Source organism: Sceloporus undulatus, chromosome 2 (genome assembly GCF_019175285.1).
Source record: "Sceloporus undulatus isolate JIND9_A2432 ecotype Alabama chromosome 2, SceUnd_v1.1, whole genome shotgun sequence".
Lineage (NCBI taxonomy): Eukaryota > Metazoa > Chordata > Lepidosauria > Squamata > Phrynosomatidae > Sceloporus > Sceloporus undulatus.
Window position 1 is genome coordinate 17351334 of NC_056523.1, and position 14009 is coordinate 17365342.

Here is a 14009-nt window from a genome sequence, read left to right on the forward strand (position 1 = left end):
ATGGCTCGAACCTATGGGATCTTGGGATTCGTAGTTTGTTGTAGCACCAGAGGTCACTGACACAAAAGAGTAAATACATTTCACAAAGCTACATATTGCAAAAATCCATAGCACTGAACCATGGCAGTTAAAGCAGTGTCAAACTGCGTTACAGTCATCCCTCCATTTTCGTGGACTTTGAGTCTGCGGTTTCGGTCCTTTGGGGACTGGCAAACAGGGAGTGTTAAAATGGGGCATGTCCAGGAGCACATGGCCATTCAAGCCCAAGGCTTGAATACTTGGGAATTTCCATTTTTGCAGGGGGGGGGGGTCTGGAATGGATCCCCTGCAAAAATGGAGTGACGACTGTATTTCTGCAGTGCAGATTCAGCATTAGTGATTTCTTCCCTCTTAATCTTGCACTCCAAAGTGGTTCCTAGGTCATGTTTAGTGCTGTCAGTGAAGTGTGGGAAATCACTTTAGATGAGTAGTGGGACTGGGATAAGATTTTGTGTAATTTTTCTGAATTTGCTTCTGTTTATATATATATTGTTATGTGTTTTGCTTATGTGTATATTGTTTGTTCTACTGTTAGGTTTTGGTCTTTAAATGGAAAAATGAGAGAAAGAGAGAGAGAGAGTGAGCTCAGGTTTGGAAGGCAAGTGAGGACAGGTATCTTTGTCCCATTTGATAGGAGTTTTAATGGTTAAAGTTATAGGAGCCTGATCTTAGATCCAATCTAGCAATGTTCGCTTTAAATACTTAAAATTCTCTAGTGCCCTTGCCTGATCTACAGCATCAGAGATCTCTGGCAGACAATTCTCAGTATCTCATGACACTACAAATCTCAGGATGCTATGGGATGAGGTCACAAGAGTTAAAACAATATTAAAGTGTGGTAGAGACACATCAGAGAACCAGAGTAGTGTACAGATTTGATTGTTAGAGTACAACTCTGGAAACCAGGATCTGAATCCCTGCTTGGCTATGAAAACCCACTGAGTGGCCTTGGGTAAATCACACTCTCTCAGCCTCAGAGGGAGGCAAAGGCAAACCCCCGCTGGACAATTCTTACCAAGCAAATCCCATGATTGGATTGCTTTAAGTCAGAAACAACTTGAAGATAATACAAGAACTACAATAACATGGACACTTCCTGTGATGGATAGAGCATGAGTTCCCACGAAGGTGGAGGGAAGGGCAGCAGCTAATTATATCCTACGTCACTACATTATTGTGGCAAGAAACATATCTAATGTGGTGGCCATAAATATATCTTATCATCTCTGAGGTTTTCAACTTCCCTCTTCCTCCCCTTTATGAGAAAAATTGTGTCTTTTTAATGGCTGCATCTCTGGCAGAGATGTTCAAAGAGATGCAGCTTTAAATCAAGATGAGCTTCAACAGTTCATTTTCTATCATCCAAGGAGCTTTGAAAGTTGCAGAACCTTTGTCAAAAAGGAGAGGCTGCAGTCCCCCTCTTCTCACTTGCACATGTTCAACCAGCCTTTCTAGGGTTGCTTCTTCCAAGAATGATAGTCCTTAAGGGACTATGACCAGGAAATTAAGGCGGGAGCTGAAACTCCAGAGAAATCCCATGCAGCATCTGTTCTTTTGGCTATCACATCCTCTCCTTTCTGTCTCTGCTCCTGGACAGATCAGCAAAGGAGGTTCCAAGGCTTCAAGCTCTATTCTGCAGCTGCCACCGCACCATCCTCTGCCCCCTCCTGTGACCCCAAAAGCCAAGCCAAAGAGGGGAAAAATGATGGCAGAACAGAGAGAGGAGGGACAGAGGCTGTCTGGCTGGCCAGCTAGACAGTCTGGATGGTAAAGGAACAGGAGACAGAATTAGAACATGTAAAGAAAGGAATATAAGAATCCTGCTGAAGCTCCCTTATGTCTGAAAGTTGCTGCTTGTTTTTATGTTTTAGTGTTGGACTACAACTCTGGTGACCAGGGTTCAAATCCCTTCTCAGCCATGAAATCCACTGGGTGACCTTGGTCACACTCTCTTGGCCTCAGGGGAAGGCAATGGCAAACCTCCCTTGAACAAATCTTGCCATGAAAACCCCATGGTACGGTCATCAAAATAAATAAATAAATAAATAAATATTATTAAATAAATTGTATTTATTTAACATTAATGTGTTAATATTTTCTTGAAATGAGTAAGGAGTTTATGACACTGGGGAAATCTCATGCAAAAACAAGGGTTTAAATTGGGGGGGGGGGGACCACAAAAGCGGGTTGATTTTCACATGTCGTCATTGTTAAACTGATGTTAACCTGGAGGGAGAGTAGACAAAAGCTGCTCTTTTTTACTTTCGGAAAAACCTGAAAGTAAAAAGGAGTGGCTTTTGTTTATTTTCTGTTCGGGTTAGCACAAGTTTAACAATGATGTTTGAAAATCAACCCCTTTTTGCAGGTTTTTTTCCTACCTTTCAAATCCTGTTTTCAAGAATGAATGATGCTATTTGTTGTTTTTGTTATGTGCCTTCAAGTCATTTCTGACTTATGGCAACCCTAAGGCAACCATATCATGGGGTTTTCTTGGCAAGATTTATTCAGAGGAAGTTTGCTATTTCACTCCCCTAAGGCTGAGAGAGTGTGACTTGCCCAGTAGATTTCATGGTTGAGCAGGGAATTGAACCCTGATCTCCAGAGTCATACTCCAACATTAAAACCACTATGCCATGCTGGCTCTCTTGAATGATACTATTCCATTTTTTAAATGTTTGTTATTTCAAAATACATATTTTAGGCCTTTTTGCTTTCAAGCCCTGGAGACAACTTACTATTGTATAGTCAAACCACCAGCAGCAATAATAATATGAAAATAATGCTCAGATTCTGCATGCTAAATTTCTTTTGGGACGCATGGGGCTATCCAGATGCTGTTGAACTACAATTTTTACTGATTGAAAGGCCACATGATTCTCACCCCTGGTATATACAGTAACAGGAGAACTATAGCCTTCCAAAAAGCATTGCTCTCCAGCTCCCATCATCTCCAGGAAGGCCAGGGATTATGGGAGTTGAACAGCATCATTTGGAGGACCAAAGGTTCAGCCTCATGCTTAGTTCCTCTTTCACAAGCCAAGAATGAACCAGGAAAATATGGCATATAAGCTGTTTTGACTTAGATCACTCCAAATTTACCTCTTTCCAGGTATTTAATATGGAGCCATTTCAGACACTGACCACAAGGTGGAACAATAGCATGCAGCACCAAACAAGGGCTTATTTCTAATGTTAAAAAGAAACTGAGGTGAAAATAGGAGAACAGTTGTGTGGGAATGGGTGAGGGCTGAGGGATTTTGAGTTTGCTAAACATGAGCAGAACAGATGATGACCAGGGATCTTGGAGGTCTCTCATTCAGAGGGTCATCATAAGTTGAAGATGATTTGACAGCAAATAAGACAGAAAGCCTGGTATGACCAGTGTGCCAGAGAATACTGCTTTGAGAAAGGGCATCATGTGATGGTCCTGAAGGCAATCTGGTCTAGCAAGATGAAAGCTTCCTGTGAAACGCCTGGTATAGTGCTTGGACACATTGGGACTCTGAATGACTTCATACAGTTTCCAGAGTCTAATACCAAGCCAAAAATAAATCACTTGAATTCATTGAAGCCCTTCTATGATGGGCCCAGGCACCTTCTCACACTTGCAGTTCCAGACATTGAAGAGTAAGAATGCCCTAAAGGTGCTCTTATTGAACAAAGGGTGGTAACCTGGAAGACATTAATCTCTTTTCAAAGCTCAGTGCTAAGCAGTGCCAACAGTTCTTCCAACTGACAACTAAGTTCACTGCCCTGTTTTCTCAACCAAGGAGGCTATGGCCTTGAGTCTGCAAGACCTGAGCAGGGCTGTTGATGATAATGTGATTTGGAGGTCTCTCATTCATGGGGTCACCATAAGTCGACTTGACAGCAGACAACAACAACAACAAAAGATTATATTTAATGGATTGATGAAGGTTTCAGAAGTGTTCATAGGAAGAGAAATTAGCACTATTTATGTGTTTACATGTGGCAGAGCTACCTTTGGAAATTGCAGATCCCAGAACCCTACAGCTGTGCATTTAGGATCTGTGTGGAAGAGGCCCTTCCATACGAACTGAAAGAATCCATGTTCTTTTAGCTAAGTGCGTCTCCCAGGCCTTGATGTTTGCAGGACATAACCAGTAAATTGGACTGGAGCCAGGAACAGCTAATGTGGCTGAAGAAGCAAAGGATACACTACTCTTTCATTATACTGAAATGGTAGCAATTATTGTGGTAACAACAATTACATCTGATGTAGTGGCCTATAGCCTGTGATAGTTTAAGGTAAATGAAACATGTTAGTCTTTAAAGTGCCAACAGACGTGTAGGTTTTGTTGCAATACTGTATTACTGTATCCCAGGGAAATAGCAACAGTAGTTGTAGCACCGGCAATAGTAATAGTAAACAGTAACAATATGGCTTGATTTCAGATTATTTGAAGGACCCAAGCCTATTTATTTCTTGTTACTGTTCACCAAATATAGGATCATAGTGTTGGAAGAAACTCCAAGAGGCATCCCGTCTAACCCCATTTTGCCATGCAGGAACACACAATCAAAGCACCCCCTGTGACAGATGGCCATCCACTCTGTTTAAAAACCTCCAAAGGAGGAGACTCCACTACGCTTTGTTCTGCTATCAAACAGATCTTACTGTCATGAAGTTATTCCTAACATTGAGGTGGAATCTCTTTTCCTGGAGTTTGAATCCATTGCTTGAGTTTTCAGATCCTTGGGGATGGCTTTCTTGCGGCTTGTCTCAACTTCAGGGGGAAGGTCTGAATGGACTTCACATCTGTTCTGGCCTGCACCCGTCCAGAAGCCACCCTGCACCTGGTTTTCTCCACAGCAGTTGTTTACGCTGCGGACATTACTGTGGTCTGCTGCCTTTCCTCCAGTAGCTTCCAGAGTAGGACAGATCACTGCCTGGCAGGTGCCACTGTTTACTGGAACAACATGTACAAAGGTTTTTTCCTTACTTGTGAGGCTCCTGGAGGCTTGCTCTCACTTCAGAACACACCACCAGCAGTGCTGCTTTGCAAGTGGGAAAAACCTTTGTTCCCAGTAAGAAACTGGCCCAGACATCGGCAAATGGCAGCAGTCCCACTCTGATCTGTCCTGGTTCTGCTGACAGAGGAAAGGCATAGGTGGCAGGAGTTGATGGAAGAAAATGGCAGCACCTGCCAGGCAACCATCAGATCTGCTTGCCCCCACCACCCTTGAATCCAGTGTGAATTCATTGCTCAGACTATAAGAAATACTGGAGTTTCCAGCAAACTCCAGAGCAAACTGAGATGTTAAAACTCAGTTTGAAGCATGATGCTCCAAGTTTACTGCAGATAGGGCCATGTGTCATGTGACCTGATCACACCAGATTCAAATGCAGTGTATCATGTGTCCAGATCATGCCAGATGCAATGAGGTGGGGGGAGGAGGTTTCAGGGTTTTTTCCTCATGTAAACAAGCCCTCAATCCCAGCACCATTGCAGGTACATTTGTTGAAGAAATGGAAGGAGCCTTCTCAGTGGCTGCTTCCAGACTGTGAAACTCCCTCCTACAGGAAGCTAGGCTAGACCCCTTTCTGCTTTTCCATTTACTCAGGCCTTTGAGTCTGAACTGTTTCAGAAGGTCTTTGAATTGGGCAGTGTTATATTTGCATCTCTATTTCTAATCACTGTTATTATATTTTAACAGCCTTTTAAAATCTATTTAATTTTTTAATGTAATTGTTTGTTGAATTGTTTTAAACAATTCTATAATCCACAATCTTAACTATACTTCTGTTTTAAGTTGAAATTGAGAGGCGCTTGAGACCCAGCTTGTGAGAACAGTGAAAAGCTATACATTGAATGGTTGGATGAAAGAATAAACAACAACAGCAGGCAACATACTATCTCTTAGTTGTCTTCTCCCTCTCCCAACCCCCACTCTATTGTGTTGTTATTGCACTGACAAATCTCTGCAAAAGGGTCTTTAACAGCCATACTCTCCAACTGTCCCAATTTGGCTGGGACAGCCTGATTAATCCTCTGTTATCCTACTGTTTCAGCTGCTTGTATATACAGTGGTACCCCGGGATACGAATTGATCGCGTTACGAAATTTCCGGGATACGAAAAAGTTAGATTGGAAAAAACTGTTCCGGGATACGATATTTTTTTCGGGTTACGAAATTTTTTTCGGCGCGAGATTCAAACGCAAAGCGCGGCTAGCGGCTTTCCAGCGCTAACGGAAAGCCTTTTCGGGTTGCGAAATTACTCGGGTTACGAACGGAGCGGCGGAACGAATTAATTTCGTAACCCGAGGGACTACTGTATATATATCCCAGTTTCTTTCTCCTCTTTGCACTTTTCCCATTTTATCCTTAATTCCCTTAATTGCTCCAAACTGAGGGCCCAAAGAGACAAGCCAAAATAAAGGTGCTTTGGGTCACTTTGGAGGTATGCTGTTTAAAGGACACACACACATCTTAAGAGGCCGGAAGATGCACCAAAGCAGCACTCCAGTCCTTAGGACTGGAGCGTGGCTTTGGCGGGGCTTCCGGCCTCTTAGGACGCACGCATCATTTAAACAGCATCCCTCCAAAGTGACCCAAACCACCTTTATTTTAGCCTGTCGCTTCAGGCCCTGAGTTCAAAGTACAAAAGTAGTTTGCATTCAGTTAACCCAGGAGGAGGAGAAGACTGGACAGAATCTTCCCCTTCCCAGTAGGTTCAGGCAAAAGCAAACTCCTGCAGTCTCTCCTGGCTTGTGTGTTCTTCCTTATTAAAAATAGTATTCACCACCTTGGCCACACTTATGCCACTTGGCCATGTGCATTCTGGTTTTCATTTGTGAAATGTTGGCGCATGTGAACATCTGGCTGCTGTGACAGATATTTTCTCCCCATTTTCCTGATGCTGACCTATTTTTCATCAGCTGATTGAATGGGTCTGCTCTAGACAGAAGCAACAACTGGCTAAAGTTAGGCCTTCTTTTACCATTAAAGGTAGCAAGATAATAGCTATTTAATGTGTCAATAAGGTCTTGAGTGATGAAAAAGCACATCGAATATTAGAGCTGGAATCTTCTGGGAAGAGGCCCTTTGACAAGTAACCCTGTTATATTAAAAATGATGTGAGGCTGTAAGGGGAAAGTATAACAAGAAAGAAATTCAGATAGAAAGAGAGATAGAGAGGTGACCCTATTGACCCTGGAAGGATTCTGAGTTCAGTTGCCCACCAGGGAGAAAAAACTCTCTCTCTCTCTCTCTCTCTCCCCCTCTCTCCCATTCTCTCTTTTTCCCCTCCCTCCTCTCCCAGAGGGGAAGCCACTTCGTTAGACAGAGCCGCTAATCATCTGGCGTCCAGGGTGATTATCTGAGATGAGTCACATGCTTCCAGCCCCAGCTGCCTCCCCCTTCCTGGACCAGCTTGACCAATCTGACTTGATCAGATATTCCGACTCAGACAAACTAGAGAGACCTCAGCAAAGAGCACCAGAGAGCAATCCTGGATGCCCAGACAGCCACCAGACAGAGGAACCTGGGCCCCCTGCTTTTAACTAACTTCCAGGCCTTTGACTCTGACCCAGTAGCCCAGTCCCCTCCCGGAGGAACCTTGGTGTCCTAGTTCACCTCTAACCCTCCTTTGACCAGGAGTTCTGACTTTCACTACACTACAGTCTTGTTTCGCTTAACGCTTGGGCATTTGCAGAGGCAGCGTCCAGCTTTCTCCTCCACTTTCTACTAACTCTCACCCCAGAGAAACTTGGAGCATCTTGAATCTCAAAGCTAAATCTCCAGAGATCTCAAACAAGTCTCCCCTCATTTCCAAGATAATCCCTTAAACCCCACTTCCAATGACCTCTGGGGACCTGGCTGCCCAGTCCCTTCCCTCCACCCCGCAAGACCCCCCTCCTATCCGGGGCACCCGCCTCCCTCGTTCTTTTCTCCGAAGCCTCCGGACACTTTTTGAAATCTTGGATGACCAGCGGAATGGGACCGTCCATATCTCGGAAATCGAGTGCCGGTGGCGCCGGGGAGACTCTGCCGTGACCCCACAAGGAGACAAAGAGAGATGCCAACTTCCATCTGGGGTACTTCAGGCCCTCCAGCAGGTGGCAGAGCCCTGCGGGGGCTATTTAAGTTTCCCCCGCCTGGTGGCTGGGTTGAGAATTGCCCTCTTGCGAGCAGAAGAGGAGGAAGATGAAGCTGAGAAGGCAGCCGGAGAAGGAGTCGGAGGCGGGCAGGCTGGAGGCAGACAGAACACCTCACAGTCCATGAAGAACTTGAGTCGGATACGTAAGTGAAGCAGGAGGAGGCCCGGGTTGGGTGATATAGGTGACTGGGGTTGGAGGCCAAAAGATTCCTTGGTTCTCTGAGGAGAGTGAACTGGAGCACATGAGGGTTGCAAACTGGAGTGCTTTTGTTATCTAGTGGGTTGAGAGAGAGTATATACTCCTCAAGGCCTTCTTGGTGGTGGCTCCTGTGTTCTTGCAGTCCCTTCCTAGAGAGGCTAGTTTGACTTCCTCAGTGATGGACCACCAGTGGCAAGTGAAGACTGACTTGTTGCAACAGGAAATTTGATTATTTATAGAGAAAGGGCTTCTCATAGTCTGCTGTAGTGTTTTATATCTTTTAAATATTTTTCAAAAAAAAAAGAATACTTTTAATTATTTGTTCTTGTATGCATTCAAGTCATTTCTGACTTGTGTCAACCTAAGACAGACCTATCACAGGGTTTTCTTGGCTAGGAATGTTCACAAGTGGCTTGCTTTGGCCTTTCTCTGAAGTAGAGAGAGTGACTGGCCCAAAGCCAGTGTGTTTCCAAGGCCATCTGTCGGGTATGCTTTGATTTAATTTCCTGCATGGCAGAGAGTTGGACTAGATGGCCCTTGCAGTATCTTCCAACTCTATGATTCTAAGTGGGAATTTGAACCATAGTCTCCAAACTACCCTAAAGGCACCAGATTCCATCTAATCCTGAAAGCTAAGCAGGGTCAGCTCTGGTTAGTATTTGGATGGGAGACTGCCAATGAATACCAGGTGCTTAAGGCTTTATTTCTGAGGAATAAACTGGCGAAACTACCTCTGAGTATCTCTAGCCTAAGAAAGCCCTATAAAATTTATGGGGTTGCCATAAACTGGCAATTGACCTGAAGGCACATACACACTCCTGGAATTCTAATCCATCATTCCAACCACTGCACCACAATGGTTCACTTTTATTTCTATGGATAGTTTATTTTAACTTTGATATCCTTTTATTTGATCTGTTGTAATTTTTATAAGCTGCTTTGAGTCCCAGGACTGGGGAAAAGGTATAGATTATAGATAGATACATCATTACATACATATGATATACATACTAGATGGTCGGTAACCTTCTAGGTATGCAAAGGGATCTTGTAGCACATTTGAAACTAAAGACGTTGTAGTATAAGCTTTCGTAGATTAAGTATACTTCCTCAGATGCATAGACATGGCTATGTCTTTGAATTCTACCTCCTAGGATTGTTATAGTACACGTCAAATGGGAAGCAACAACTCCCCATCTGAGCAGGACAGCCTGGTTAGAGACAATATGCTTTGTACATTGACTATTTCAGGAACGCTGTAGGCCAAAGAGGGCTACTGTAGCAGATTTCCTGCATCAGCAGGGGACTGGGCCAAGTAGATGACCTTTCACATCTCTTTCAGAGCTCTGATTGTAAGGCTGCTGGGTTGTCTAGGAAAGAAGCCCAGCTTCTTTGACTTGGGGGTGAGGTGGAGAGGTCACAGGAAGCACAGCCTGCTGGGTTCCCCTTGGGACTATTTATTAAATCTAAGAATTACAAATGCTTATACAATCAGCCCTCCAGATCCACTTTCACCTTATCCACAGATTCAATTATCCACGACTATAAAATATTCCAAAAGTATATGAATTCCAAATAACAAACCATGATTTTGCCATTTTTATAAGGGCTCTGCCACTGTATTTAATAGGACTTGAGCATCCACGGATTTTGTGATCCACGGGGGGTCCTGGAACCAAACCCCAGTGAATACCAAGTGCCCAATATATCTCACTTTTTGGTCCTTGGAGTTTTTGTACCTTGTTGCAGTGCTCTCCCCCTCCATGGCCAGCACCACTTGGAAGGTCGCCAAGCCAGAACTGTCCCAGGCTCTGAGATTTCAGCAGCAAAACTTATGACCTGGGGGCAATCCCTGTAATGTCACAGGGAGTGGGCTCTGTGATGTTACGAGGATAAATCCTAGTGATGTAATTAAGCATACTACATTAAGCATCAAATACCCTCCGCATGTCTTCATTTGGAAGACACAGTCCTGATTAGTCCTCTATCATCTCACTTTTTCAACTGATATTAAAATGTCCCAGTTTTTTCTCTCCTCCTCCCACTTTCCCCTTTTGTCATTTGCTTACTTTAATTGCTGCAAACTGAATTCAAAGTGCAAAAGTTGTTTGCACTCTAGTAACACAGCAGGAGGAAAAGAAAAGGAGGGAGCAGAATGTTGCCTTTTCCAGTTGTTATTGTTGTTGTGTGTCTTCAAGTCATTGTGGCTGATGGCAATCTTATCATGGGGTTTTCTTGGCAAGATTTATTCCCTTCCCTTGAGGCTGAGAGTGTGTGACATGCCCAAGATCACCCTGTGGCTTTCATGGCAGAGTGGAGATTCAAACACTGATCTCCAGAATTGAAGTCCAGCACTCAAATGACAGCAGGTTCAGGCAAAAACAAACTATTAGCTTGTCTTAGGGGCTGTGCAGACTGCCCCTGAAGGGGCAACCTGCAGCCACCTCTGTCTTCACCAGATTGGGGCCACAGCAACCGCATGCTGCGGCCCCAATCTGGCCTTTCCGCAGTGCAAAGAAGTCCCACAAAAAGCAGCTCCTTTTTGCACCCTTGAAAGGGTGCCATAGCTACTGGCGCTGCAGCTTTACAGCGCTCCTTTGGCACTGCGTCGTCTAGACACAGCACAAGAGGAGTGCCATGACACCATGATCAATGTGGTGTGGCACATAGTGTCACACTAGACTGGGGCCAGAGTCAGGGCATGTGTCGTATAGACGTCATGCTCTGACTTCGCCCCCCCCCCAGGCCGGGCAGAGATCCCGGTCTGCACAGCCCCTTAGCTTGTGTATTCTTCCTTAAGAACGTATGACATTTTTACCACATTCTGATGTAACTTTGACATGTGTGTCCCAGTTTTCATCTACAAAACATTGGAAGGTATGCATCAGTCTGATTTGTACAGAGTAGGCAATTCAGATCAAAAATACCAAGTCTATGAAATGAACAAATATACACAAGCACACTTTTCAAGATAATGTTCACGCTCTGATGTTCTTCTTGCTGGCCTTGAAGATTGAAGAAGAGGGGCCAAGCCTGAAATATGGGAACCCTATAGGCTAGAATCCTGTTAGTGACTTGCACAGGCCCAAGTTGTGCCATGTAAATGGAGTGAATTTTCTGCAACATTTGCATCACTCAGATCCAGCTGATGGTGGCAGAAGTAGAGTTGCTCATGCTGAAACATTGTGTGTGTGGAACCATTGTGCATGAAGTAGTGCTTGAAATACTCAAAGTAGCATACAAATGCACATTGTCTCTGTACCTCTTAACATTGTGCACTGCCTTTGCCCATTGCCCATTACATTTGCACAATGGTTGCTGGCCATACACATTGATCACATACATTGCAATTCATTGCTATTATGTTTAAAGATTGGAAAGTGCCAGCATAATGTAACTGCAAATGGATATTTTAGCTGTGTTGAAGCATTGTAGTTATTTTAAATTGTGTTTTTTTTTTAAACTGTTGTTAAACTGTCCTAAGAGTTCAAAGATACAGCCGTGTTAGTATGTAAAATCAGTATGTAGAGAGATCTTGTAGCACCTTTGAGACTAAGGGCTGAAAGAGACTGCCCTAAAGGCCTTGATGGCAGCCTTTTATCACCAGATTGAGGCTGTGGCAATCACATGTCACATGCCATGCCACAGCCCCGATACAGCATTTTTTCAGCGGCAAAAAGCCAGGGACAAACAGTCCCTTGTTTCCACTCCACCATACAGTATGTATCTTAGGAGGTAGACTGAAGTCTATGAAAGCTCATGCTGCCAACCTAGAATCATAGAATCATAGAATAATAGAGTTGGAAGGGACCACTAGTCTCTGGAGCAGCAGAAAACAAACTTGCTCCCTCCTCAATACGACATCCTTTCAAATATTTAAACAGGGCTATCATATCACCTCTTAACCTTCTCTTCTCCAGGCTAAACATCCCCAGCTCCCTAAGTCGTTCCTCATAGGGCATGGCTTCCAGACCCTTACACCATTTTAGTTGCTCTCCTTTGGACACGCTCCAGTTTCTCCACATCCTTTTTAAATTGTGCTGCCCAGAACTGGACACAATATTCCAGCTGGGGCCTGACCAGAGCAGAATATAGTGGCACTATTACTTTCCTTGATCTAGACACTATACTTTTATTGATGCAGCCTAAAATTGCATTGGCCTTTTTAGCTGCTGCATCACACTGTTGACTCATATTCAACTTGTGGTCTATTTGGACTCCTAGATACCTTTCACATGTAGTCTCGTTCAGCCAGGTGTCACCCATTCTATATCTGTGCATTTTATTTTTTCTACCTAAGTGCAGTACCTTACATTTCTCCCTGTTGAATTTCATTTTGTTAGTTTTGGCCCAGCATTCTAGTCTATTCAGGTCATCTTGAATTTTGATCATGTCCTCTGGGATATTAGCTACTCCCCCTAGTTTGGTGTCATTTGCAAATTTGACAAACATGCCTTCTATTCTTTCATCCAAGTTGTTGATAAAAATGTTGAATAGCACTGGGCCCAGGACAGAGCCCTGTGGGACCCCACTGGTCACTTCTCTCCAGGATGAAAAGCAGCCATTGTTGAGCACCCTTTGGCTTCAGTCAGTCAACCTATTACAAATCCATGTAACATGCCTTGTCTAGTCCACATTTTACAAGCTTGTTTGCAAGAATGTCATCACGGGGAACTTTGTCAAAGGCCTTACTGAAATCAAGATATACTAAACCTCTTTATTTCAGTTAATCTCAAAGGTGCTACAAGATCTGTGTCCTAAGAGTTAATTGGTTTTATATGTCTTTAAATTATCTTTATTATTTTCAATTGTTTTAAAACTGTTCAGACAGATGTTATCACCCACCACCCTGAAATCCTTGCATATAGGGTGGAATATAAATATTTTGAGAGCCAGCATAGTGTAGTTGTTTGAGCCTTCGACTACAACTCTGGAGATCAGGGTTCAATTCCCTGTTCAGCCATGGAAACCCACTGAGTGATCTTGGGCAAATCACACTCTCTCAGCCTCAGAGGAAGGCAAAGGCCTTGTCAGAAAACCCTGTGTGAGGGTTTCCTTAGCATTGCCATATGTTGGAAATGACTTGAAGGCATACAACAACAGCAACAATAAACATGTTCATTAAGAAATGAAATAAATTGTGTCTGACACAGGTAGCAAAACACCTTGGGCCAGTCTTGTTTTTGCAGGCCTCAAGGCAAGAGACATGTAGTGATGCTGGGGTTCTTTTTAGTGTTTTTCATTTTTGTATATCTAATGGTAAGAGATGTGCAATACTGTTGGATTTCTTTTAGTAATTTCTTTTGGTAGGTCTAATCACAATAAACACATAGTGGTGCAGGGTTTCTTTTAGCTGATCAGGAGAAAATAAACTGCAGTGTTATCTGCAGAAATTCTCCAGTGAAGAATATTAAAGCATGGAGACAATGGAGCCTGCTTTAAGAGGTGTATCAAGTGTACAGTCCCCCAGATTTTGTTGAATTGAGACTCCCAGCATCCTTTACCATTGATTGGAAGCTTTTAGATTGTAAGCCTGAGGGCAGGGAACCATCTAATTAAAAAGATTGTATGTACAGCGCTGTGTAAACTTACAGCGCTTTATAAATAAAGATTAATAATAATTATTATTATTATGGTGGCTAGAGCTGT

At 43.5% G+C, this 14009-nt stretch overlaps 1 protein-coding gene across 1 annotated transcript in view; it reads left to right on the forward strand.

Annotated features, from left to right (window-relative positions):
• Positions 1–7472: 7472 nt before the first annotated feature.
• LOC121920907 (suppressor APC domain-containing protein 2-like) overlaps positions 7473–14009 on the forward strand; it is a 41105-nt gene continuing 34568 nt past the window's right edge. The window contains exon 1 of the mRNA XM_042448186.1: positions 7473–8304. Coding sequence (XP_042304120.1) covers positions 7863–8304 — 442 coding nt within the window. The 5' untranslated portion in view covers positions 7473–7862. The remainder of the gene's footprint in view (positions 8305–14009) is intronic.